The sequence below is a fragment of the Orycteropus afer genome, unplaced genomic scaffold, assembly GCF_000298275.1.
Source record: "Orycteropus afer afer isolate SDZICR_OR568_19922 unplaced genomic scaffold, OryAfe1.0 scaffold00270, whole genome shotgun sequence".
In the NCBI taxonomy this organism is placed as follows: domain Eukaryota; kingdom Metazoa; phylum Chordata; class Mammalia; order Tubulidentata; family Orycteropodidae; genus Orycteropus; species Orycteropus afer.
Genome location: NW_006921857.1, coordinates 2,099,284 through 2,125,759, shown reverse-complemented (window position 1 = coordinate 2,125,759; position 26,476 = coordinate 2,099,284). Strand labels below are relative to the sequence as shown.

At 39.0% G+C, this 26,476-nt stretch overlaps 1 protein-coding gene across 1 annotated transcript; it reads left to right on the top strand.

The window, feature by feature from the left end:
- The first annotated feature begins 4,510 nt into the window (after positions 1 to 4,510).
- Positions 4,511 to 25,719, top strand: PAQR3 (progestin and adipoQ receptor family member 3). The gene is made up of 6 exons (XM_007950372.2): positions 4,511 to 4,695; positions 8,555 to 8,717; positions 16,781 to 16,936; positions 20,311 to 20,508; positions 23,016 to 23,106; positions 25,577 to 25,719. The coding sequence occupies exons 1-6, from the start codon at positions 4,511 to 4,513 to the stop codon at positions 25,717 to 25,719; spliced, it is 936 nt and encodes a 311-aa protein (XP_007948563.1).
- Positions 25,720 to 26,476: the final 757 nt, after the last annotated feature.

Here is a 26,476-nt window from a genome sequence, read left to right as displayed (position 1 = left end):
CGGAAGTAGATTGCCCAACCTTCCTTCCGAGGAGTGGCTGGTGGGTTTGAACTGCCAGCCTTTTGGTTAGCAGTCTAGTGCCTTAGGAACTATGCTACCAGCGCTCCCATGTATGTGTATAGGAAGGCATATGTTGAGTAAATGCACATGCATGTATAGGTGTATCTGTAAGGATACATATATATATATATACATTTGTGTGTCCTGCATATACCTCCACACATATAACAAACCACATAGAGGGCACAGAGAGGCTTTCTAGACATATCTAAACACATCTTAGGATTAGTTTACTGGGTTAAAAGGCTTGGAACCATAACATTAGGGGGACAACTTAGTCACTTGGCATAACATAATTCACAAAGATAATGTTCTAGATTCTAGTTTAGTGAGTAATGTCTAAGATCTTAAAAGTTTGTGAGGGCCATCTAAGATACAATGGTTGGTCCCTACTTGTATGGAGCAAAAGAGAAAGAAGGAAATCGAAGGCTCAAAGAAGGAACTAGTCTATGAGATTAATAGTTTATATGAACTACTGCCTCTTCTAATTTAAAACCAGAACTAGAAGGTGCTCAGCTACTACTACTGACCATTCTGAGCAGTAACACAGTAGAAAGTCCTGGATAGAAAGGCAGAATAATGTAGAATAAAACTCAAACCCCCCCCAAAAAAGATTGGACCTACTAGTTTGATAGATACTAGTAGAACCCCAGAGACTATCACCCTAAAATAACCTTTGAACTTGAAACTGAAGCTATATCTGCAAATCACCTTTCAGCCAAAATAGTAGATTGGCTTATGAAATAAACAGTATCTTCTGTGAGTAATGTGTCCCTGAAACAATTAACTTTATGGGACCAAATGGTCAACATTTACCCAAAGCAAAGAGGAGAAAGCAAGGAGGGGAAGGAAAGCTAAATCAATGGAAATAGAACAAGCAGAATGGAGATAATGCGAATGCTGACACATAGTGAAAATTTTTCCAACCAATGTCATGGGACAATTTGTATAAAAATTGTTCAAGGGGAACCTAATTTGCTCCGTCAACTTTAATCTAAAACATAATAAAATATTATTGAAAAAAACAAAACAAAACAAACAGGGTGGGGCAATTCTACTCTGTCTTATAGGTCTCCATGAGTCAGAATTGACTCAATGGCACACAACAACAACTATATACCTGGAGTGTTAAATGAGTAGATTCACTCCTTTAATCCTTACAACACAAAGTAATGTTATTATTCATGGGGCACAGAGAAGTTAAGTAACTTGCACAAGGACACACAGCTAGTAAATGGATAAATAGGAATTTAAACACAACCAGTATGACCTCAGTGCTAAGCTCTTAACCACCAAGTCATAATTCGCTGACATTGAGTAAATCTTTATGGAAGCAGACTGTCTTTTCTTTGTCCCATGGAGAGGCTGGTGGCTTTGAATCACTGACCTTTTTGTTAGTTGCTGCATGCTTAAACCATTGCACAACCAGAGCTCCTTCACAAAGTCATACTACCTCTCAAATATCAACTAATATTGTTATTAGTTTCCATCAAGTCGATTCTGACTCATGGCGATCAATGGATGAAGAGTAAAACTGCTCCATAGGGCTTTCAAGGTTGTGCCCTTTCAGACACAGATTGCAAGGGTTGTCTTCTGAGGGGCCTCTGGGTGTGTTAGAATGCCCGGTCTTCCAGCTAGTAGTAGAGCACTTAACTATTTGTGCCACCCATTACTACCTTAATAATAAATAAATAAATAACCAAACTCATTGCCATAGAGACAAGGCCAACTTGTTGTTGTTGTTGTTGTTATGTGCCGTCGAGTCAAACCTGACTCATAGTGACCCCTCCTTGGGTTTCCGAGGCAGTATCACTATGGAAGTAGGATTGCCCAACCTTCCTTCCAAGGAGTGGCTGGTGGGCTTGAACCGCCAGCCTTCTGGTTAGCAGTCAAGTGTCTTAGCCACTATGCTACCAGAGATGAAAATTGAAAACAATGAGATACCATTTTGCCCCAGCACTAATAGCAAAGTTCAACGAGACAGAAAATAACAAATGTTGGAGAGGTTATGGAGAGATTTAGACTTGACTTGTAGCAACCCTCATTAGGTTTCTGAGGTGGTAAATCTTTATGGAAGTAGACTGCCCCATCTTCCTTCTGCAGAGTGGCTGGTGGGTTTGAATTGCTAACCTTCTGGTTAGCAGACAAATGCTTTAGGCGTCATGCCACTAGAGCTCCTTAAACAAATAATAAGTACTGTGAGTGATCATTTTTTTTGATAAACAGTGGTCTAAGGACTTAACAACTTGCAACATGCAGATGCACAGTTTTGCTCGCTGAAAGGGAAGAAGACTTAAAGCACTTACTGAGGAAGATCAAAGATTACAGCATTCAGTATGGATTAAATCCCAACATAGAAAACAAAAATCCTCACAACCAATGAGAAGCATCATGCTAACAAAGGAAATATTGAAGTTGTCAAGGATTTCATTTTACTTGGAACTAATCAACACCAATGGAAGCAGCAGTTAAAAAATCAAATGACCTATTGCATTGGACAAATGTGTTACAGAAGACCTCTTTAAAGTGTTAAAGAACAAAGACCTCACTTTGAAGACTAAGGTATACCTGACTAAAGCCATGGTATTTTCAACTGCCTTATATGCATGCTCCTTGCAAATGAGAACAACCAAACTTCATGTCACCTACTTTGGTCATGTTGTCAAAAGGAACCATTCCCTGGAGATGGATATCCTAAGGCATTTGACTGTTAACCAGAAGGCTGGTGGTTCAAACCCACCAGGCACTCCTCAGAAGGAAGGTTGGGCAATCTATTTCCATAGTGATACTGCCTCAGAAAACCAAGTAGGGGTCACCATGAGTCAGGTCTGACTTGATGGCATATAACAACAACAACAACATATGCATGTGAAAGCTGACAATGAATAAGGAAAACCAGAGGAGAACTGATGCCTTTGAATTATTGTATTGGTGAAGAATTTAAATATATCATGGACTGTCAGAAGAAAGAAGAAATCTATCTTGGAAGAAGAACAGCCAGAATGCTCCTTAGAAGAAAGGATGTGAGACTTCATCTCACATACTTTGGACATGTTTACGAGTGGGACCAGTCCCTGAAGAAGGACATTGTGCTTGGTGTAGGGTCAGCAAAAAGAGAGAAAGGCCATCATGATGGATTGACACAGATGGATCGGCACAGTAACTGTAACAATGGGCTCAAACATACCAAGGATTTTCAGGATGGCACAGGAACGGGCAGTGTTTTGTTCTGTTGTACATAGGGTCGCTATGAGTCAGAATTGACTCAATGGTATCTAACAAGAACAACAACAGCAAGAACTTAACAAATATAAATGCAAAACGGGTATTTTGCCCGGATGTCACTATGAGCAAGCATTTGCATCACAGTTCATAGCCAGAAACAAAGCTGTAACTTTCCCTCTAAGGCAGTGCTTTTACTGCACCCTATAGGTTTGGGAGCTCTGGTGGTGTAGTGCCTAAGGCATTTGACTGCTAACCAGAAGGCTGGCGGTTCAAACTCCCTGGAAGGAAGGTTGGGCACTCTACTTCCATAGTGATACTGCCTTGGAAACCCGAGGGGAGGGCTTGCTATGAGCTGGATCTGACTCCATGGCAATGGTTGCGTTGCATTTGCATTAGTTTCTAATCTAAAGGCTGGCAGCTTAAACCCACCTAGCAGTGCCACGGAAGAAAGGCCTTGCGATCTTCCTTAAAGATGCAACCAAGAGAACCCTATGGAGCAGTTCTATATATGGGGTTACCAAAGGGTTGGGGCTGTTTTTTTTTTTTTTTTTTCATCTTATGGAAATAGATCACCATTTGGTGTATTCCGACTCAGTAATGGAGAACAAACGTCTGCGCCACAGGGACCGTAGTTTAAGCAACCTCAGAAGTTCCTTCTGAAACCAAGTTGTGTGATTCCAAGCATACATCATAAATTGACCAGTGAAGAAGTAGCGCTATCATTTTTCTTCCGGTTAATTCTATTCCTCTTGATTTTACTAAACTTAACAACTATTGCTTCTAATGAAAAATGAGGTGGGGGGGCAGAGGTACACCCACTTTTGCAGTTCCGTGCTTTCAGTTCTTCTCACAGGCAAGGGATGACCCCGCGCGCCCCCGCACTGTGGCACTGGAGCTTCCTGACGCCCCAGCAGCGACCCGCAGGTACTCGCGCACACCAATGCCAGCGCACCGCCCTAACCCAGTGAGCCCTAGCCTGAGCCTAGGGGGTGGGGCCCGCCGCGGCGTCCTGACGTCAGAGAGGGCTGCGACGCCGACAGCCCGCCGCGGCGCTGACGCGGTGGCGGGTCAGTGCTCGGAGCCGGGCCTGGACAGCTGCGGGACGGTCGGACCTGGAGTAGCGTCCGCGAGCTCCGGGGCGGGGGCTCGGGCGGCGAAGCCCCCTCCCCGGGGAGGCGGGGCCTGGGCGAGCTCCCCTTGCGGGGAGCGGCGGCGACCGGGAACGATGCATCAGAAGCTGCTGAAGAGCGCGCATTACATCGAGCTGGGCAGCTACCAGTATTGGCCAGTGCTGGTGCCCCGTGGTATCCGCCTTTACACCTACGAGCAGATTCCTGTATCCCTCAAGGACAATCCGTACATCACCGACGGCTACAGGGCCTACCTGCCCTCTAGGCTGTGTATCAAAAGGTACAGACTGCGGCCTCCGCGAGGCGCGCAGGGGGGCGCGCCGACGTCCCTTTCTCACCTACATCCTTTTTGTCTAGTCTCCTCTTTCCGTGCTCTTCGCTGTGCCCATCACGTCCTCGCTGGCCCATACTTGTCAAACCTTTCCGCTGCCTCTCCCTTCTCATTATCCACATGGAGTAATCCACGTAGTATAATTATAATAATTGATCCACGCAGTAATAATGATAGTAGGAATGTTGATCGTTACCAACTCTATGGCGCTTTGTTGTTTACAAAGTGTTTTTACGTTCTTTATCCCATTTGGTATTTATTGTGATACATGTTGGAGTGAACCCCGCTGGCGGGTGGTTTAGCTGTAACTCACCTCTGTGTATAAGCTTTGTTTCTTTTTAGAGCAGCCCTGTGGGAATTCAGATGCTTTGGGCCAAGTGAAGGCCTGCATAATTGGAAATACACACGCACACACACACACACACACACGCACACACATATCTTTGTATAGGAGCTCTGGTGGTGTAGTGCCTAAGGCATTTGACTGTTAACCAGAAGGCTGGCCATTCAAATCCATCAGCCACTCCTCTGAAGGAAGGTTGGGCAATCTACTTCCATAGAGATAACTGCCTCAGAAACCCAAAGAGGGGTGAGGGGTCACTATGAGTCGAAATCGATTTGAGGGCAGTGAGATTTTTTTTTTATCCTTGTATAGTATATAGAAACCCCTGATTTATTTATTCAGCAAATACATGAGTCCTTACTAGGTGCCAGGCACTGTAGCAGGTCCTGTGGAAAATAGATGTGGCCCTTGTCACCACGCTACTGCAGTAGGCTGCAATAGACCTGGATAACAGAGATTAAAGGGATAATTATACTATTATATAATCACCATTGTGATGAATGCTATGTAGGAAAAGCCCTGTAGTAAGCAGAACGTATAACCAGGTACCTAACCTGGTCTACAGCACCCCAGAAACATCTCTACAAAAGAACCTTTATATTTATTTGAAACCTTTAAAATTAAAAATCCCTGGAGAGTTTCAGTTTAAAACAAACAATCAAAACTTAATGCTCTATTTCTAAGAAAACTTACTGTATCTACTTAAATATAGCACCTCACTTAGGATTAAGATGCAGATGTTGTTTAGCTCCAGGTCACTAGTGACAAGCCCTGATGCTGGGATGTGAGTTGCTGAATTGCTCAAGCAGCAAACCACATGTCTGGTTCTTGATCTTTTGAGCATGGCCTTTCTTCAGATCCTTTCACTTTGCCTTGAAAGTGTTTCAGTGATTTATGGTCATGAGATGACATTACTGCCCATTACTCATTGACTTGAATGGATGACCCTCAGGACTTCACGGTTTGAATCCCAATTACTACTTTACACCAAATGACACCTATGCATCCATAATTATACAGAAAGTCAGTATTGGGCTCTCCTGTGAATCTGGAGATCCACTAGGATACAACAGGTAGTGAATTGCCTTAAATATTTTAATGCTCATGTAGCAGTGGTTCTCTGCATTCTGTTGTTAGAGCCCAAATCTCATGGAATGGGGAATAAAGTATAGTGCTTTAGAGTTTGGGCTGTTGAGTCAAAAGATTTGGGTATCCAGAACTGCCATTTAATAGCTGTGAGACTTTGAGGAAAAGTTAACTTCACTGAGCTTATTTTTCCCCATTTGTAAAGTGAAGGCCACCACTTGTCTGTCATTTTGTCATACTGTGGTGGCTTGTATGTTGCTGTGAGGCTGGAGGCTATGCCACCCGTATTTCAAATACCATCAGGGTCACATATGGTGGACGGGTTTCAATGGCGCTTCCAGACTAAGACAGACTCAGAAGAAGGAAGGGGCCATCTACTTCTCAAAGAATTGGCCAGTGGAAACCTTATGAATAGCAGCAAAACACCATCTGATGTATTACTGGAGAACTTTATGAATAGCCCTGAAACACTGTCTGATATCGTGCCCAAAGATGAGCGAAAAAGGGGAAGACCCTCAAAGAGATAGACTGACACAGTGGTTGCAATGATGGGCTCAGGTATAGCCAGGATTGTGAGGATGGTACACAGTCAGGTAGTGTTTTGTTCTGTTGTACATAGGGTTGCTATGAGTCAGAGCCCACTTGACATTTAACTACAACAACAAAATGAAGGCAATCACAATCTCACCTTGAGAAAGGAATGGTGGTTAAGTGAGATAATGTATGCAAATCGGTGTACTTGGCCTGGTGCCTAATAAGCATGTGATAATGGTAGCTGTCTTCATCATCATTGATTATAAAGCTAATAAATGACAATGAGGAAGACAATTACCAATTTTGAAGTTGAATAGAGAGTGGGACCTAACTTCTCATAGAATAAGAGTAGATCTTTTGGGGATATTCTTCCAAGTGCTCTTCTCACCAGCTTAATCTTTTCCATGTCCAGCCTTTGCCATTTTTTTTTTTTTTTTTTTTAATTAGGATTTGGGTGAAGATTTACAGAGTAAATTCACTTTTCATACAGCAGTTCACATATACTTTGTCTCATGTCATTGACCAAAATTTATAATGCAGCAGCTCCCTTCCCACTTCCTCCCCATAGTTACCTCCTCCCAGTGTCCATCCCTTCATACTCTTCTGCACCCTGAGCTATCTCCCTGTGCATAAGCAGCCCTTCCTTCTCCCATGATTGTTCTCTCCAGGGCGTGTGTCTACTTGAGGTAAATGTTTAACTCACATGCCTGTACTTTGTTTGGCTGGAAACCACAGTTGTGGGTTCAATTCCAGACCTGAAGGGCAGCTAGGGGCCATAGTCTCAGTGTTTACACCAGGCTCTATTGGACCAGCAAACCTTGTCCCCACCTTCTTTTTTTTTTTTTGCCTCCAAATGATTTTGAGTTTTGTTCCACATTGTTCTCCCTCTCTATGCAGGATCTCCTACATCCCTTCCAAGTGGATGGCAGTGGTAGCCGGGCACCATCTAGTTCTTCTGGTCTCATAGTTGTGTAGGTTGCAGATCAGATGGTGTACCAGTCGCTAGGACTGATTGTTTCCATTAATTTTGGTTTTCTTCTTTCTTCTTGACGAGGAGAGACCCGTTATTGCATCTAGATGGCAGCTTCCTAGCTTTTAAGGTCCCAGTCGCTACTCGCCAAAGTAGTAGGTGGAACAATGTTTTGTATAGTATGTTATGCCAATTGAGCTTGATGTCCCCTGCGACTATGGTCCCAAGCCCGCAGGATCAACTACTCTGTCCCACTGGGTATCTGGCTTTGACCAAGCAATGACCATAACCTTGCCCCTTGTCAGCTCTACTATACACCTGGTCATTTTTACCTTTAGTTATTAGGACTGACCAGGATGGATTCTGGTTACAAGTGGGAGATTGTGTAGAAAATAAAAAAATACAAGCTGTTTAGCCTGTTCTCTTTTTATGTGGAAGGAATATGCAAGGATTTTGCCTCTCAGTTCAGTTATACTGGGTTTCACAAAATGAAAAGTTCTAGTCAGTAGACAAAGCATAGTACTGATTGTCACAACAGTCCTGTAGTTAAATGTTTTCTAGAACATTCTTACAGCCTCGCTCTGCCTCATTATAAGTAGTCTTTGTATGCTTGATGCTTAAAATAAAGCCTTCCAAGGAGTGGCTGGTGGTTTGAACTGCCAGCCTGTTGGTTAGCAGTCAATGTCTTAGGCACTATGCTACCAGAGTTTAAGATTAATTAAATTGAATGGTGTATCAGATTTAGAAAGGCAAAGATGGGGTTAAGTACTTAAAATAACAAGTATTAGGTAACCGGAAAGATTGTCCCTAACTTTGGAGTGCTGACATTGAGTGAACCCATATGAATCTGAAGTGCATGTTTGTTTATTTTCCAGTTTGTTTATTTTATCTAATGAGACGGTAAACATCTGGAGTCATTTGCTGGGTTTCTTTCTCTTCTTCACATTGGGAATCTATGACATGACATCTGTGTTACCTTCAGCAAGTGCATCCAGAGAAGATTTTGTAATTTGTTCTATTTGTCTTTTCTGCTTCCAGGTAAGCCATTTCACAAATAGTATAATGGGTAAAGAGGACTTTAGTCAGGCAAACTTGGGCAAGTGATGTCACGTCAGTCCCACTTTTGCTTTAGAGAACTTGCAAACAGCATATAGGTTAGCTTGTTCCCTTTCATAATCTAACCACAAAGTATGATATTTTGAGAGTATACATGTTGGTTGTTATGAGACTATATTTGAAATCCTGTAAGTGTCAAAGATGACGAAAGTTTCTCTCCTCTTTACCTTTATAGATATCTTTGCTTTAAAATTAAGACAAAGATATAGATCTCTGATTATCCTGTTTGACTGAAGTAGAACATTAATGTCTACTTAAAACTTGGGAAGATTTGTCATCTTTTCCCTAGTGATAATATGTCTGATTTTTGTGTTTGGTATTTCTGTACCATCTTTTTTTTTTTATGCCATTTTACTAGTATTGATCTTTTGTTCTTTTCCTTTATGTTAATTTCACCCTTCCTTTGATCTTTTTAAGAAGTTCTGGTGGTGCAGTGTTTAAAGCATTTGGCTGTTAACCAAAAGGTCAGCAGTTTGAACACACCAAGCACTGTATGGGAGAAAGATGAGGCAGTCTGCATCCATAAAGATTTACAGCCTTAGAAACTCTGTGGGGCAGTTCTACTCTGTCCTGTAGGGTAGCTATGAGTTGAATTGGCTTGATGGCAGTGGGTTGGGTTTGGTTTGATCTTTTCATACTGTGCTGCTTTCAAAAATTTTCAGTTTCTTTTCTTCTCTACTTCCTGTATTTTATTAGTTCCTTAGTATTTTCATTACTAAGTACTATTAAATTGTAATCTGTAACACAGTGTCTTTCAAAATGATTTAAATAGATTTTCAAATGGATAATTATAAGGAAGAAAATAAATGTGGGCCATAATTTTATGGACATTTTAAGAGTTAAAATGTTTTAATAAAATTAAAAATGTAGAGAGTACAGAAAAACATTAAAATTAAGAGAAAAAGCATCTTTCTCCTTCCTCCAAACATAGACCAGCAGTCCCTGCGGTTAACCATTGCTGCTCAGTTTTAAGGAGGTGGAGGGTGAGCCTGTGACAGATTTTGTTTCTATTATTTATCATTTTTTTCCAGATGTTACTTTATAGCTTTATTTACTTCATCACTTTACTCAAGTTAAAATCTTGGACTTAAAATGATGACCATGAAACACAACAGAAATGTTTCCTAGAGTGCTACAGTGACTTGTTTAATTCCAGTTTCTGCCATGATATTTTATATTTCTTTGAAGGAAATAATACTATGTGCTTTTTCTCAGGTTTAATTTTTATTCTGGTTAGAGTGGAAACATCTCTTCGATTCCATCTCTAGTCCTATATTAGAAATGAATCAGTTTCTTTATAGCTAATTTTTAAATCTTAGCATAGACTAAGATGCTCTAAATGTAGTTGTTGTTAGGTGCCATTGAGTCAGATCTGAGTCGTAGCAACCCTCCGTACAACAGAATGAAACACTGCCACAGTCCTGCGCTATGCCTGAGCCCATCATTGTAGCCACTGTGTGTCAGTCCACCTCACTGAGGGCTTTCCACTTTTTAGCTGACCCCCACTTAACTAAGCACGATATCCTTCTCTAGGGAATGATCCCTTCTGACAATATGACCAAAGTAGGTAAGACAAAGTCTTGGGTTAGGCTCACTTTGGTCTTCAAAGAGATATCTTTGCTCTTCAGCACTTTAAAGAGGTCTTTTGTAGCAAATTTGCCCAGTACATTACGACATCTGATTTCTTGACTGCTGCTTCTAATGGTGTAGATTGTGGAACCAAGTAATATGAAATCTTTGACAACTTCATTATGTTCTCCATTTATTGTGATGCTGCTTATCGGTCCATTTGTAAAGATTTTTGTTTTCTTTGCATTGAGATGTAATCCATACTGCAGACTATAGTCTTTAATCTTCATGAGTAAGTGCTTCAAATCATCTTCACTTTCAGTAAGCAAGGTTGTGTTACCTACATACACAACATACACAAGGTTGTTAATAAATCTTCCTCCAATTCTGATTACGCGTTCTTCATACAGTCCAATTTCTTGGGTTATTTGCTCAGCATACAGATTGAATAAGTATGGCGAAAGGATACAACCCTGATCTACTCCTTTCCTGATTTTAAACCATGCAGTATTGATTCCCTTGTTCTGTTTGAACAACAGTCTCCTGGTCTGTGTATAGGTTCCTTATGAGCACAATTTAGTGTTCTGGGATTCCCATTCTTCTCAATGTTATCCATAATTTGTATGATCCACACAGTTGAATGCTTTTGCATAGTCAATAAAACAGACAACTTTCTGGTATTCTTTGCTTTCAGCCAGGATCCATCTGACATTAGCAGTGATATCCCTTGTGCCATGTCGTCTTCTGAATCCAGCTTGCATTTCTGGAAGTTCCCTATCGATAGACTGTTGCAACTGTTTTTGAATTATCTTCAACAAGATTTTACTTGTGTGTGATACTAATAATTATGTTTGATAATTTCCACAATCTATGGGATCACCTCTCTTTGGAATGGACACAAATATGGATCTCTTCCAATTAGATTGCTAGGTAGCTATCTTCCAGATTTCTTGGCACAGACAAGTTAAGTGCCTCCAGTGCAGAATCTCTTTGTTTCAACAATGTCAGTGAGTGTTCTGTCAATTCTTGGAGCCTTACTTTTCACCAGTTCCTTCAGTATAGCTTCAGTCTCCTCCTTCAATATCATTGGTTATTGATCATGTGCTACCTACTGAAATAGTTGAACATCGATCATTTCTTCTTGATATAGTGATTCTGTGTGTTTCCTCCATCTTTTTTTTAAGTACATTTTGTTGTTGTTATGTGCCGTCGAGTCGGACCCAACTCATAGCGACCCCTCCTTGGGTTTCCCAAGGCAGTATCACTATGGAAGTAGATCTTCCTTCCGAGGAGTGGCTATTGAAATATAATTTATATACAGTGAAATACACAAATCCTTTCATGTTCTTATGATTATTCCTGCATCATTCAATTTAGCCCATAGAACCCTTAAGTGTTGCAATTTAAGGCTTGAATTTTTTTTCCAATTCTTTCAGCTTGAGAAATGCCATGTGTGTTTTTCCATTTTGGTTTTCTAACACCACATCTTTGCACATTTCATTATAATACTTTGTCTTCTCGAGCTGCTCTTTGAAATCTTCTGTTCAGCTCTTTTATTTCAGCATTTCTTCCATTCTCTTTAGCTACTCTCTGTTCAAGAGTAAGTTTCAGAGTCTCTTCTGACATCCATTTTGGTCTTTCCTTCCTTTCCTGACTTTTTAACAACTTTTTATTTTCTTCATATACCATATTCTTGATGTCTTCCCACAACTCATCTGGTCTTCGGTCATTAATGTTTAGTGTGTCAAAACTATTCTTCAGTTGGTCTCTAAATTGGATATAATCAAGGTCATATTTTGGCTCTAATGGGCTTATTTTCATTTTCTTCAGCTTCAGTTTGAACTTGCATATGAGAAATTGATGGTCTGTTCCACAGTCAGCTCCTAGCCTTGTTTTGACTGAAGATAGTGAGCTTTTCTATAGCTTCCTTCCACAGATATGGTCGATTTGATTTCTGTGTATTCCATCTAGCGAGGTCCATGTGCATAAAAAAAAAAACTGTCGTCAAGTTGATTCGACTCATAGTGACCCCTCCTTGGGTTTCCGGGGCAGTATCTCTATGGAAGTAGATTGCCCAGTCTTCCTTCCAAGGAATGGCTGATGCGTTTGCACCACCAACCTTCTGGTTAGCAGTCAAATGCCCTACACCACCAGAGCTGCCTTTTGTGTTATTGAAGAAAGGTATTTGCAAAGAATAAATCGTTGGTCTTGCAGAATTCTATCATGTGATCTCCAGCATCATTTCTATCACTAAGGCCATATTTTTCAATTACTGATGATTCTTTATTTCCAGCTTTTGTATTCCAATCACCAGTAGTAATCAATACATCTTGATTGCATGTTTAGTCAATTTCAGACCGCAGAAGCTGGTGAAAATCTTCATTTTCGTCATCTTTGGCTTTAGTGGTTGGTATGTAAATTTGAATAATAATAACATTATCTTGTCTTCCTTATAGGCATATGGCTATTATACTATCACTGACAGCATTGTACTTCAGGATAGGTCTTGAAACATTGTTTTTGACAATGAATGTGACACCATTCCTCTTCAATTTGTCATTCCTGGTGTAGTAGACCATATGATTGTCTGATTCAGAATGGCCATTACTAGTCCATTTCAGCTCAGTAATGCCTAGGATATCAACCTTTATGCATTCCATTTCATTTTTGATGACTTCCTATTTTCCTAGATTCATACTTCATGCATTCCATGTTCTGATTATTAGTGAATGTTCACAGCTGTTTCTTCCCATTTTGAGTCATGCCCAATCAGCAAACGAAGGTCCTGGAAAGCTTTCCTCCGTCCACATCATTAAAAGTTGACTCTACTCTGATGAAGCAGGTCTGCCCCAGTTGTATTTTGAGTGCTCATCTTCTGGCACTATATTGGACAATGTTTCAGGGCTATTCATAAGGTTTTCCAGTAATATATCAGACTATTAATATTAAGATGCTCTTACTAATAATCATTAATGCAAAAGCTTATTGATACCATTAGATATGTGGGTATTGTACACTTTGAGAAGCCCATGTTTTCCTTTCTTTTTATGTCTTTATTCCTTCACTACCCAGCACAGTGAAAGTTGTTGTTTTTGTTAGATGCCATCAAGTGGGCTCCAACTCATAGTAACCCTGTATATACAACTGCCTGGTCCTGTGTCATCCTCACAATCCTTGCCATGCTTGAGCTCATTATTGCAGCTACTGTGTCAATCCATCTTGTTGAGGGTCTTCCCCTTTTTCGCCGATGTACTACTTTACCAATCATGATAACCTTCTCCAGGGATTGGTCTTTTCTGACTATATGACTAATGTATGAGAGACAAAGTCTGGTCATTCTCACTTCTAAGTAGAATTTCAGCTTTACTTCCTTGTCCACCTTGATGGCATAAGATATTCCACGTAAGTAAACTTCCCAGATAACTGAAGCATGGTACTCTTACCAGATTTTTTTTCAGTCAGTTATTAAGGAACTCTTTTTAACAGGGGGAGCTCTGGTGTCATAGTGCCTAAGGCATCTGACTGCTAACCAGGAGGATGGCAGTTCAAACCCACCAGCCACTCCTCAGAAGGAAGGTTGGGCAGTCTACTTCCATAGTGATACCACCTCAGAAACCCAAGGAGGGCTCAACTCAACAGCAGTGTGTTTGTTTCTGACAGTAACATTTCCCCTTTTAAACAGGGCATGCTGAGTATAGGTTAACTTTTTAAAAACTCATAGTTTTTATTCACACTATTACATTTACTTTCCCTTTAATACCATAATTTTCTCTTAAGTTACTTTCCTTTTCATGATGACATTAGTCTTATTGTTTATTATTATTATTACTATAAGACATATTCATATAGAAATTCAAGGAAGAGAATAAAGTAAATTAAAAAAGTAAGCATCACTTGACATTTCCTTTCCAAAAGATAACCACTTTTGCTGTTTGGGTTAAAATTCCCTAGACCTTTGTGTGTGAATGGCTGCCTGCTGCTTACCTGCTTTACCTACCTGTCTACCTGTTTCCAAGATATAATCATCTTATCTTGCCTTGCTGTTTTGTAACCTGCTCTTGTGTTATTCAACATTATGACAGTGCTGTCTTTCCCTGTCATTGAAAATAATACACTTTGATATTCTCCTGAGTTACTATATTTAATTTCAAGTATAATCTGAGAAAAGAGATAACCAAATTCTCAGAGTTATGTTTGAGTCAATAAACTCTGACTTATAGCCTAGTTGCCAAAAAGCCATAGATAAATAAGGATTTTAGACAGTGGATGGAGAAATGAAATTGTGGTTAAATATATTGTCATTGAATATTTATATTAACACTATGGGGACTCCCGTTAGGTTTGTGTAATGACCACCCTATAGAATAGTTGGATTGCCATTTCACTGAGATCGGATGACATTGTATTGGACAAATCTACTGCAAAAGACCTTTTTAAAGTGTTTAAAAGCAAGGATGTCACTTTGAGGATGAAGGTGTACCTGACCCAAGTCATAGTATTTTCAGTCACTTCATATGTGTACAAAAGCTGGACAATGAATAAGGAAGACCATAGAAGAATTGATGCATTTGAATTATGGTGTTGGTGAAGAATATGGAATATACCATGGACTGTCAGAAGAATGAACAAATCTCTCTTGGAAGAAGTACAGCCAGAATTCTCCTTAGAGGTGAGGATGGCAAGACTTTGCCTCATGTACTTTGGACATGCTTTCAGGACCAATCCTGGAGAAGGACATCATGCGTGGTAAAGTAGAGGGTCAGCAAAATAGAGGAAGATCCTCAGTGAGATGGATTGTCACGGTGACTACAACAGTGGGCTCAAACACAGCAATGTTTGTGAGGATGGCACAGGACCAGGCAGTATTTCATTCTGTTATACATGGGGTTGCTATGAGTTGGACTGACTCGTTGGCACCTAAAAACTTAGAATAGTTAGATGACAATTTATCTACCTTAGCTGTTGTTTACAAAATGTTTATCAGTTTGACCTACTTCATATCTTTCATGTGTCCCATTTTTCCCACCCCCACTGCCACTGGCTTAGATTGTCCCTTTTCCTTACTCCCCATGGCTGTACATGTAATCTGTTTCTAGTCTCTGCTCTTTTAGTCCATCCTCCAGCCTCTGTGAGAGTGCCCTTAAAATCTTCAGTAGTCACACATGTAGTCCATATTGAAGATAAAACTTTTTAAATTATAGGAATTGTCATAATCATGTCATGAAGAAGGCCACATGACATTCTTTAATGGTTCTGTATTTCTTAGCATGCTTCTTTTTCTTGCAGACTCTTCCGATAAATACGTGTATACCCTTTCTTAGTCCCTGATGAATACGTCTCAACCTTATAAGGTCCACCTCAGGTGACAGCCTTTCTATGAAGATTCTTTCTTTCCACGACTCTACCTACCAATGCACACATACACCCCCAGAGCTGGGACCATCCCTCTTGTTTTCTGATTCCTCTCTGCACTAATTTTTCTTGTAGAACTTCTTATACCATTATGTGTTCACTTGTTTCTGAAAAATATCTTTGAGAGTAGAGGTTTCAGCTTATTCATGTTTGCATCCCTAGTGTATTACACACAGTAGGTACTTGATGGATGGAGGCATTGTGCTGCCGCAGCCTTATCAATCATCAGGGCAGCTGACTAAGACTAATTTTGCTCCCAAATTCACAGCCATATAAAGTCAATATAAGTCATGCACTTCTTATTTTTTTTTTCTGTGGGGTGGGGCAGAGGGGACAATAAAACTTAGCATTTAGAAGTAAATTATACAATGAAATCACACACAGACAAGTCTTCAGTGAAAAAGGAAGATTGTAGAACAAAATGTATGATTCCATTTACATGATAGAAATATGTATTTTTTTGTGTGTACATACATGTGTGTCATAGGTATTTGTATCTACCTTGAAAATATCTGGGAGGACACATATCTACTGTTATGTGGCTATCTCTAGGGGAATAGATTAGATGAGAGGGGCTTATATTTCTTATATCATATAACACTTTTTAAAAATTTTTGTAGACATGCATTACTTTTATAATAAACAATATAAAAAGTAAACACTGATTTTTTCCTACAGATCAAAATAAGCCTCAGTTGATATTTAAAGAACACTGATAATGTATAATTTTCCTACTACTTTGCTACTCTTGTAAAATTTTTCTATTTTAAATTAGCTATAATTTTTCAATTTTTCTGTAATTCTTATCCCTTTCTTACCCATGAAGAAACTAAGTTTTAGAGAATGACATCCCTTGCCCAACTAGAAAGGGACAGAGCTACAACGCAAGCCCAGGTCTATTTGATTCCAAACCTGTGTGCTTAACCACTTCACTGAACGTTGTGCGTGAGTTGCTTTCATTTCCCTTTGTTTCCTTTTGCTGAGACTTGTTTTATTTTCCATAGGTCTGTATGCTTTGCTCTGTAGGCTATCATCTTTTTTCCTGCCATCGGTCGGAAAAAACCTGTCGAAGATGGATGGCATTAGATTATGCAGGAATTTCTATTGGAATACTGGGCTGCTATGTCTCGGGAGTATTTTATGCATTTTATTGTAATAATGTAAGTAGCTTATAGGCTTTTTACATTCTAGGGTTGTTGAAAATCTTGAGTTTTTTGCCATGGTTCCTATGTATTTCTAAATAAGCATATGATTAATTTATAGATGGAACAGAAGAGTCTTGGTTAACCATAAGCTCATTTGTTTTTGAAAAGGGCCCTGTAATCTCCACCATTTCTCATCAATTTCATATTGATTTTACTAATTTTCTGTTGAGGGAAAAATAAAGTTTTTCTCTGAAAACTTACTGGAGATATGAATTATTAAGGCCCTCACTAGATTTGTGTAGACATGTGGCTCCTCAAGTATACATGTTATGTATCTGTTATTTTTGTGTTTATAGAATTGCAGTTAAAGTTAACACTTGATAAAATTATGAGGCTGGCTGGTTCTTTCCATTTTCCCTTCTTATACTTTACTCCTCTCTCAGTGAGAAAACTAAGAAGGAGGCTGTATCTGTGAGTGTATTGTCCCATATTTTTCTACATGAAACATGTTTTCCTGTCCTCAGTTTTGTGTTCTGAGAGTAGGCCTAAAGACAGCCCAGAGAGGTGGTAAGTGCCTTTAACAAATATATAATGTGTCTGAGTTCTAGATCAGCTATGCTTTTTGAATATGTTGAGCCCTCAGTTCACAAAACTTAATTTTTGCCTTTGAAAAGCAGCACTTGAAACACTATCATCAGATAATATAGCACCTGAATCTAACAATGCTAGGAGGCCAGACTTCATGGGTATAGCCCCTACCCCTATCACCTTATCATCCCAGGCAAGTGGACAAACAAATCTTCCCATGGGCTAAGTCCATCTCAGACTCTCCCATTCAGAAAGACTGTTAATCAATCCTACTCTCTTTTATTCCTGATCTCCTACTATGCTCTTTTTCTTTTAGTCCCCTCCCTTTCAAAGTCAGGGCTGATCTAACATCACACATTACATAAGAGTGGCAGTTCTCCTCGGCAGCAGTATACTTACACGTTACTTCTGGTCCTGCTCAGGTCCCCTTTATCCCCCTCTGTAGCAGGTGATCCAAGCCACAGTCCCCAGCCTTTGCCTGGTGGGAGGACTGGCTACAGCACTGCATTCCTCTGACTTGGGAATTCTTAAACAGGAACTTTGTCTCCACACAGTAATGGAGATCTGGCCAACATACCTGGTGTGTAAAACTAACAGAAAAATCCTAAGATCGATTTGAATATGTGACAGCATTTTATATTAATTATAGCCACTTACGCATGAGTAGTTTGTTATTTTAGACCTAATTACTTTGCATAAACATATAATTAAATACATATGCAGTTAACCTTGTTGTAAATTGATTTTAGTAGTAAATTACTCATGTCTGCTCAGCTTTTATAACTTGTTCATTTTCATGATAACAGTTCACACCTTTAAAAAAATTAAAGGGAATAACTAGGAGCTAGTGAATGTACTCAGGTATTACTTGAATTATTTTATCTTTTTATTTCTCTGAAGCCTATTTTCTGTTGTCTCTTCCTAAACATCCAATCTGATCATTAGAGAGAGCAGTGGGACACTTGTAATTCTCTAATCAGAAAAACTATCCCCAAGATAATTTAAAAAGAACAAAGAACAGATAGAGTTAATATATTCCATGATCATATAAAGGAAAAATTAATTTTTTCCCTGTGCTATCTAAATAATTTCCAAGTTTATATTCAGTTCACTTGCTGTAGTGGCCCTATACCTTTTAAGGATCACAGGCTGCTTTTAGAATCACATTGAAAACATGGACCCTGGAGCCAGGAGAATGTACGTGTGGGCACATACCTCAAACAATTTGCCACGTGATTTCAGAGAGTTAACAGCCCCGGGAAATCCTTGGAGCCCAGGGTAAGAACTCTTGTCCTAGGTGGTACTAACTTTTGGGCTCTAAGACTAGCTTTTCAACTGCTTATTTTGACACATAAATATCCCATTAGTCCTCCAAGCTTAGTGTATTTTAAAATAAACATTATTTCATTCCCTCTAACCCTCACCCCCACCCCACAAACATAAACTCACACACCAAATCTGGATCATCTTTGTTCATTCACTCCATTAATAGAACCCATTTACCTGCCCTTTCAGGGGAGAAACTGCCAAGCCATCCTCCATTGTTGTGTCATACATCTAATCAGCCATTAACACTTCAGTTTATTTAAAAAACAATTCCTTCTGAATATGGTGCTCATACCTACCTTGCTCAGCAAGAGTTCAAGGCCCATTCTCTTTGAATAAACTATTCTAGTAACTTCTAGTTGGCTTCCTGTTACCTCTTTCTTTTCCACACTGATGTCAGAATTATGTAATAAGTCAACTTGAAAAATGACTATGTCAGGAGCCCTGGTGATGCAACACTTAAGTGCTCAGCTGCTCACCAAAAGGTGTAATTCAAACGCACACAGCTGCTCCACAGGAGAAAGACCTGCTGGTCTGCTTTCATAAAAATTCCAACCAAAAAAACCCTATGGGGCAGTTCTACTCAGTCACATGGGGTTGCTGTGAGTTGGAATGAACTCCATGGCACACCACAAAAACATCCCATTCTTAAAGAACTTGTTATATCCCCAATACCAACAGGGTAAAGTTCCAAAGTCTTAGCCTGCCAGTCCACCTGCCTTTAAGCTTCCCTTCTCAAAACTTCCTAGCTGCATATGCTGTTCCTTGTCCTTGAAAGTTCCCTCTTTCCACAAAACCTTGTATCTTTCTTAATGCCCAGCTTAGATGTCACCTCCTTTGTGAAGCATTTTTTAGCAACCCCAGGTAAAGTTAATTGCTCCCTGTCCTGTTTTTCTACCACCTTCTCTTCATAACTCATAGTGCTTACCGTTAGGTCCCACAGTCTATGAGATCATACACTGGGAGGGTCTGTGTCATAGTCATCTTTGTTTCTCCAGGACTTGCACTATGCCTAGCACACAATAACTAAAACCACATCCACTGCCATGAGTCAGTTCCAACTCATTGACCCTATAGGACAAAGTAGAACTGCCTCAGAGGGTTTCCAAGGCTATAAATCTTTATGGAAGCAGACTGCCATATTTTTCTCTTGCAGAGTGACTGAGCGGTTTGAACCACCAACCTTTTGTTTGGCAGCTGAGAGCTTAACCACTGCACCACCAGGGCTCCTTAGTGACACAAAAAATGCTTTTGTGTCACTAAATGTCTTTTATCAGCTCAGTATGGAATTTGGTTTGTCATCTTAAGGAACCTAACGTGTATTTGTGTGGCACATTTTTTTTTTTTAAGGAAAGTAATCATATTTTGAAATGAAAATATCTGTGGATAGTTTAGAATGTATAATGTAAAACCCAAAATTACCTTTTTACTTCACTTATTATGTAACAATTACAATTTGTTTCCTTTAATTCTAGTATTGGCGTCAAGTATACTTGATCACAGTGCTTGCTCTGATCCTGGCAGTGTTCTTTGCTCAGATTCATCCCAATTACCTTACACAGCAATGGCAGAGACTCCGTTCTATCATATTTTGTTCTGTTTCGGGATATGGAGTGATCCCTACTCTTCACTGGGTTTGGCTCAATGGAGGAGTCAGTGCTCCTATTGTACAGGTAAGTTTGAGTGTAGTCAAATTTCTTCCCTTTCTTTGTTCTTAACCTTTATTTCTTTTGGATAAAGTAATGTAATTAGATCTAGTGGGTGGGTTTTTGTCATTTGAGAGCATATTTATGAATATATATTAATGCTATAATTTTTATTGCTAAACCTTAAAGAAATAGAGATAAAGTCTAACTACTGTTTTTGTCTTTTTTCCTGGATATCTTCCTTTGAAATAGTGCATTCTTAGCCCTCTTTCTGTTATCCTTAGCGTGTTAGGGACCTAAGTCCCTTACCTGAGGAAGAGGACTCCAAAGTTTCTAGTTCTGTCACCTGGGTCAGTGATAATGTTGATGATAATGAAAGTATAAAAGGAAAAGCAGCTGGCTGTTTTTGGGTGGATGGGTTATAACTGGGAAGGATTTTTTCTTGGACTTGTTGAGTTTGAGGTACCAATAGGATGTAAAGGTAGGGATTAAAAAAAAAACCCCATTGTCATTGAGTTGCTTCCAACTCATGGTGACCCCATTGGGTTTCCGAGGCAGTATATCTTTACGGAAGTAGCTTGCCCAGTCTTCCTTCCATGAAGTGGTTGGCGAGTTTGAACTGCCAGCCTTCAGGTTACCATGCCTTAGGCACTGTGCCACCAGAGGGTAGGGATAGAGTCTGGAATTTAAGTCACAGTTTAAGAAGTGATAAAATTTGGAAATTCTCACTATATTGGTAGCTGGAACTTTAGAAGCATATTTGACTCGCCAAAGAAAGTATTGAAAAAATAGAAGAAATATTAGAACCAGGTATTAGGAGGGAACAGTTGGTATGCATTAGGAAGAATCTCAGTGAGAATACCTCAGTATTGCCAAGAAAATTAAATAGGACTTAAATTCTTCAAGATCTACAAAAATGCTTTAAGTGTGAATTACAAGAGTCAATTTGAGAATTTTTAACACAGTATGCCAGAGAACCTGACAAAAGTCACATAGACTTGTTGCAGTGAGATCTTTGTCTGGAATATAGGAATTTAAAGATAGGTTTTGTTCAAGATAACAGATCTTATCAGAAGAGGATGGAGATTTACATAGGCTTACATAGACTTGTGTGAAGTTGGCAACAGCAGAGTAGAAACATGTGAGTATAAAACTATTGGGATAAAGTGAATTGAAAGATATGATCTGGTTGGCCAAATTGAGGACAGGGGTGATGCTTTCTTCAGAAGACTGGGAAACTGGTAGGAGAAAGATGAGAGTATAGTGAAAGAATTTCAGTGATCCTGGAATCTGTGAAAAGATCATTTTTCTGACAATTGATTCCCTTAAAATAAGAAAATATATTTGGGAACTGCCACTCTAGATTAAATTCTAATCAGAAATTATGGTTGTTGACATAAAATTGACCAAAATTTTGGCATGAGGTAAACGCATCCCTTGTAAGCATAAAATTACAAAGACCAAGACTCACTGGCCAGTGGATTTTAAGAAATTCAGGGGGGAGAAAAATGGGAGCGCTCCCATGTTCAGGAATCTTTAAAATAGGAATATGGCTTAGGACATAGCCAGTGATTCTCAAGGATGGAATTCTGTTATCATCAGAGATCATTCCAGTGAGGACTCAAAGGGAGCCTTCCAGAAAAGTTTGCTGATAAGCTCTAATTTTGAAAAGATTTAAAGAGAAGTGGTTATTCAAAGTTCCAGAAATTTTAATTCTAGGGCTTTGGACAGGGCTGAATTCTAGAATGTTTGTGAAATCTGTAGAATACAGATTTAAGAGGGGCCATTATAATTCTTGACTGCTAACCAGAAGGCTGGCGGTTCAAATCCACCAGCCACTCCTCGGAAGGAAGGTTGGGCAATCCTACTTCCGTAGTGATACTGCCTCGGAAACCCAAGGAGGGGTCGCTATGAGTCGGGTCCGACTCAACGGCACATAACAACAACAACAACAATTATAATTCTTAAGTATTTGAAGAGGAAAGAGAAGTAATTTGTTTTTATTTCTTAAATGGGTTCTTGGTAAATTAGATTCAGAACCAGAATTAGAAAATATGTATCAGTTACTGTTGGCTGATTTTCTCAGCATAGAAAACTTTCCATTAGAACTTCAGCAGTGATGTGGAGTACTTTGTGTAATAGTATTCAAAAGGATCATTTTTCCAGGATGTTGGAAGAGATTTCTGTATTGGGCATAACCTCCTGGGTCTTTGCCAGTCCCAAGTCCCTGGTCTTTACTGTCTTTGCTTATTCAACTGGGAACTCCTTTCCCACATGCCTTCCATTCATGAACCTACATTGTATATGTAGGACTTTGAGCCACATTAAAACTCCTCCTCCATTAGGACAGTCTTTATGCTCCATTCATGTGGACTGCTTCCTGCAGTATTGAGAACAAGCTTTCTGTTATTGGAGACTGTCTGCTAAAGCAGTGCATATTTAACAATTTAAAATTGTACCACGAGATTCATATTAAATTGAGAATTCATTGACAGTAGTAGGAGGATCTGTGAAAAACATGTTTTTCTTTTCAGGATTTTGCACCTCGTGTAATTGTGATGTATGTGATTGCTCTTCTTGCTTTTCTATTCTACATCTCCAAAGTTCCAGAAAGGTACTTTCCTGGTAAGTATCTCTTTTATAGTGATTTTGTAGCTTTATTAATTCTAAGTATATGCTTAAGGTATAGGATTCAGACATCAAAACAGATTTATTTATTCAGTGTTGTTGATTAAAGAATGGTTCTTCTATTCCCAAATTTTACCTAAAACTTCAGCTTTTAAACGTCTTCCATAGAGTTCTCCTTTCATCTTGACAATGAGTTGAAACCAGTAGACTGGGTTATCACCATTTCAGAGATTTTGAAGTAATAAAACAGGTTAAACTTTGGAAGTCTTCTGACTCCCAACCACTTTAAAAAGTGGAGCACTAGTCATCAGTTACCATTTACTTCTTTATATACCAACTGGTTCTTTAAAAGAATTTATATATACAAGTAATATGTCAGACAGTGTTTTATTGCTATTCACAAGGTTTTCAGTGGACAGCTCAGAAGTGCATCCGCTTCTTTACAGTCTGTCTTCATCTGAATCTCTGCTGAAACCTGTCCACCATGGATGACCCTGCTGGTATTTGAAATACCAGTGGCATAGCCTCCAGCCTCACAGCCACACGCAAGCCTCCACAATATGACAAACTGACAGATGAGTGGTGGAAGACTGGCCTAAGGATCATTTCCATAGTGAATTGAAGATGGGATTGTGCCCATCCTTACGAGTGTTTAGGTAGAACAAAGAATGAGAAACACTGATCTAGATAATGAATAGACCACAAATCCTGGGCATTCCTCTGTGGACTTGACTTTTCACTACTGAGTTTTAATTAAGAATGGAATACAACAAGAACCTGCAGTGTCAACGTTAGGATTCAGGAACATAACTGGGATACTCCTCGTCCTCACTGCGGTGGAGCCGGATCTGATTCATAGCAACCCCTCCTTGGGGTTCCAAGGTGGTATCACTACAGAGGTAGACTGCCCAAACTTCCTTCCGATCTGGGATATTGTGCCTGAACTAAAGAGCACACAACTTCCAGGAAGGGCCAAAATTTTCCTCAGAAAACAATTCTAGCAAAATGCATTTTTAATCCCTTTTTAGTAAATAAAAAATAAAATTGACATGTAGAAAATTGAAGTCTCTACACTTCAGAGTCACCAATTATCTGGTATAAGATATCTATAAAAAACAAATGTTCTATAACTTAACTTTCTTCTAAGTCAGCTTTACATAAAATGGGGTCTTTTTTAGCTGAATGTGTAGATGAATACAGGTACATTAGAGCAGTGATTATATGGACACCTCAGAAAATGAAAAGTCTTTACAGATAAAAGTGATAAATACAGATGTTTATGTGTAAAAACTTGAAAATCTTTACTGGCCAGTCCTCATTGATAGCCTGGCTGTAAAGAGAAGTGTTGAGTGGTGATATGGACAGTGAGTACTTTGAAATTAAAAAAAAATAAACCTAAAAGCTTTAGATTCAGTTCAGGTCAAATTTTTCAGAATTCATCAAGAAGTCATCAGTGGTGGTGTGTGATAGATCCAAAGACTCCTAAGATGTATCTATGATAGAATTGGGTAGATCTGTGATAGCTGTATTATAATCAGTTTTCTTTGTAATCCTGTGTATTGTATATTTTTAAAAATAGGTCTGTGGGCTTCACTAGACTGTCAGAGGGGTCAGTGGCGTGCGCACGTGCACACACACACACACACACACACAGAAGGTTAAAACCCTCTATAGAAAAATTCCTGTTTAATTACACTTTAAAATCTCACTAGTGTGCAAATTATTCTTCTAGGGAGGAAAAAGAGAGACAAGAAGTTAGAGGATATTTACATTTCATGACCATAAAAGCACCATGAATACGGAAAAATTACTCACATTTGTTTCCCTGCCTACATACTTAGTTATTTACTGAGAAAGATCAAGAAGCTTCCTCCATGTTAATCATTAACTCTCCTTGGAATTGAACCTTTAGCCACAAAGAAATTTTTTTCTTACCTATAAACTCATCAACTGTAGTTAATTGACTGATAATTAAATTTTGCAGATTATTCTGGTCAGATACCATGAAATTCTGGTCTGAGCTTTGTCCTTGCCAATTGCTTGAAATAAAAAGTACTTCTAGAAGATTCATAGCAAAAAACAACAGTGAAGGCTCTTTCATGATTTGTAGCACTCGTTTCTTTTGCCTCTCCTAGCTCTCATGTAATGTCTTGTCTTCTTTTCACTAGTAGATACCAAGTGGAGATGTGGTAGGCAAAAAGTCAGAATCTTGAATTTTTAAGTGAGATTTTAAAATTCACTAATGTACTTAATGAACAAAACCTTAAAATTAGATAAAAATATGAATTCATCCTTTTAAAAAATATTTTATAAAAAATGGGTCTGAATTAATCTATCAGTCTCCATATACTTTGAGAGCACTATATTCATTCTACTACTAACCCATAAGCCAGCGAGAAAAGTGCATATTTCCATTAATATTAAAATACTAAAACCGATATTCTTTTCTTTCTGCTATCCTTTTCAGGACAACTCAACTACCTCGGATCAAGCCACCAAATATGGCATATCCTTGCTGTAGTGATGCTGTATTGGTGGCATCAGTCAACTGTGTATGTCATGCAGTACAGACATACCAAGCCTTGTCCTGACTATGTTTCACATTTGTGAATTCAGGTATGGCCACCTGGTGTATTCAGTTGTGAAGCAATATTTTGATGGGGAGTTGTATACCCCACTATTTCTAAGATTCCTGTTAATTGTTTTCTTTTTTCTCATTTAATGTATCATGAGTAATATTTTATAAAAATTAAAAAAAAAATACCTGGGGGTCTGTAATAACTGTTTTACAAACCCTTAAAACTACTCATTTGCTGCTTGTACAGAAAATTAGTTGGCATTCATAAGAAACATATGAATAGCAACAATGAATGTTATACCAGTGTACAGATAGTACTCATTTTACTTACCACCAGCTTAATTTCCTTAGGAAAGGCTCATCTCCATTAGGAAATGGAGTCATCCTGTGAGACTATAATGGAAGAATTTTTTAGTAGATGATCAAGTGATAAGTGCCTGATCAAAGAAAGGGTTGCTATAAGCTGGGACTGTGATTTTAAATAATCACTAGCCTTTAAATATATGCTTTGTGAGAAACTGGCATTTAGATACTATTTTCTTTAACTGTAGGTTCTCCCCTCCCTAGGAGCATTGGATTCTTTAGTTTGCTAGAACAGAAAGTTTAACTTCTAATCCTTTTAGTTTAGAGAGGTGTTGAGAAGAATTTACATGATCATTTTCTGTCAGATAAGAAAAACATTAGAAACTGATTACCTAACTAGGAGACAAATTCTGTGGTCTAATTACCAGGTTATTTGGCTATCTAGGCTTTTTATATCCATATCTACACAGTTTTTTTTGCAAGTAG

What these genes read in the sequence shown, in the direction of transcription:
- PAQR3 (XM_007950372.2), top strand. Translation starts at nt 4,511, where the DNA reads ATGCATCAGAAGCTGCTGAAGAGCGCGCATTACATCGAGCTGGGCAGC. An exon ending in TCTAGGCTGTGTATCAAAAG is followed by an intron (nt 4,696 to 8,554) that starts GTACAGACTGCG and finishes TTTATTTTCCAG; the next exon opens with TTTGTTTATTTTATCTAATG. An exon ending in ATGCATTTTATTGTAATAAT is followed by an intron (nt 16,937 to 20,310) that starts GTAAGTAGCTTA and finishes CTTTAATTCTAG; the next exon opens with TATTGGCGTCAAGTATACTT.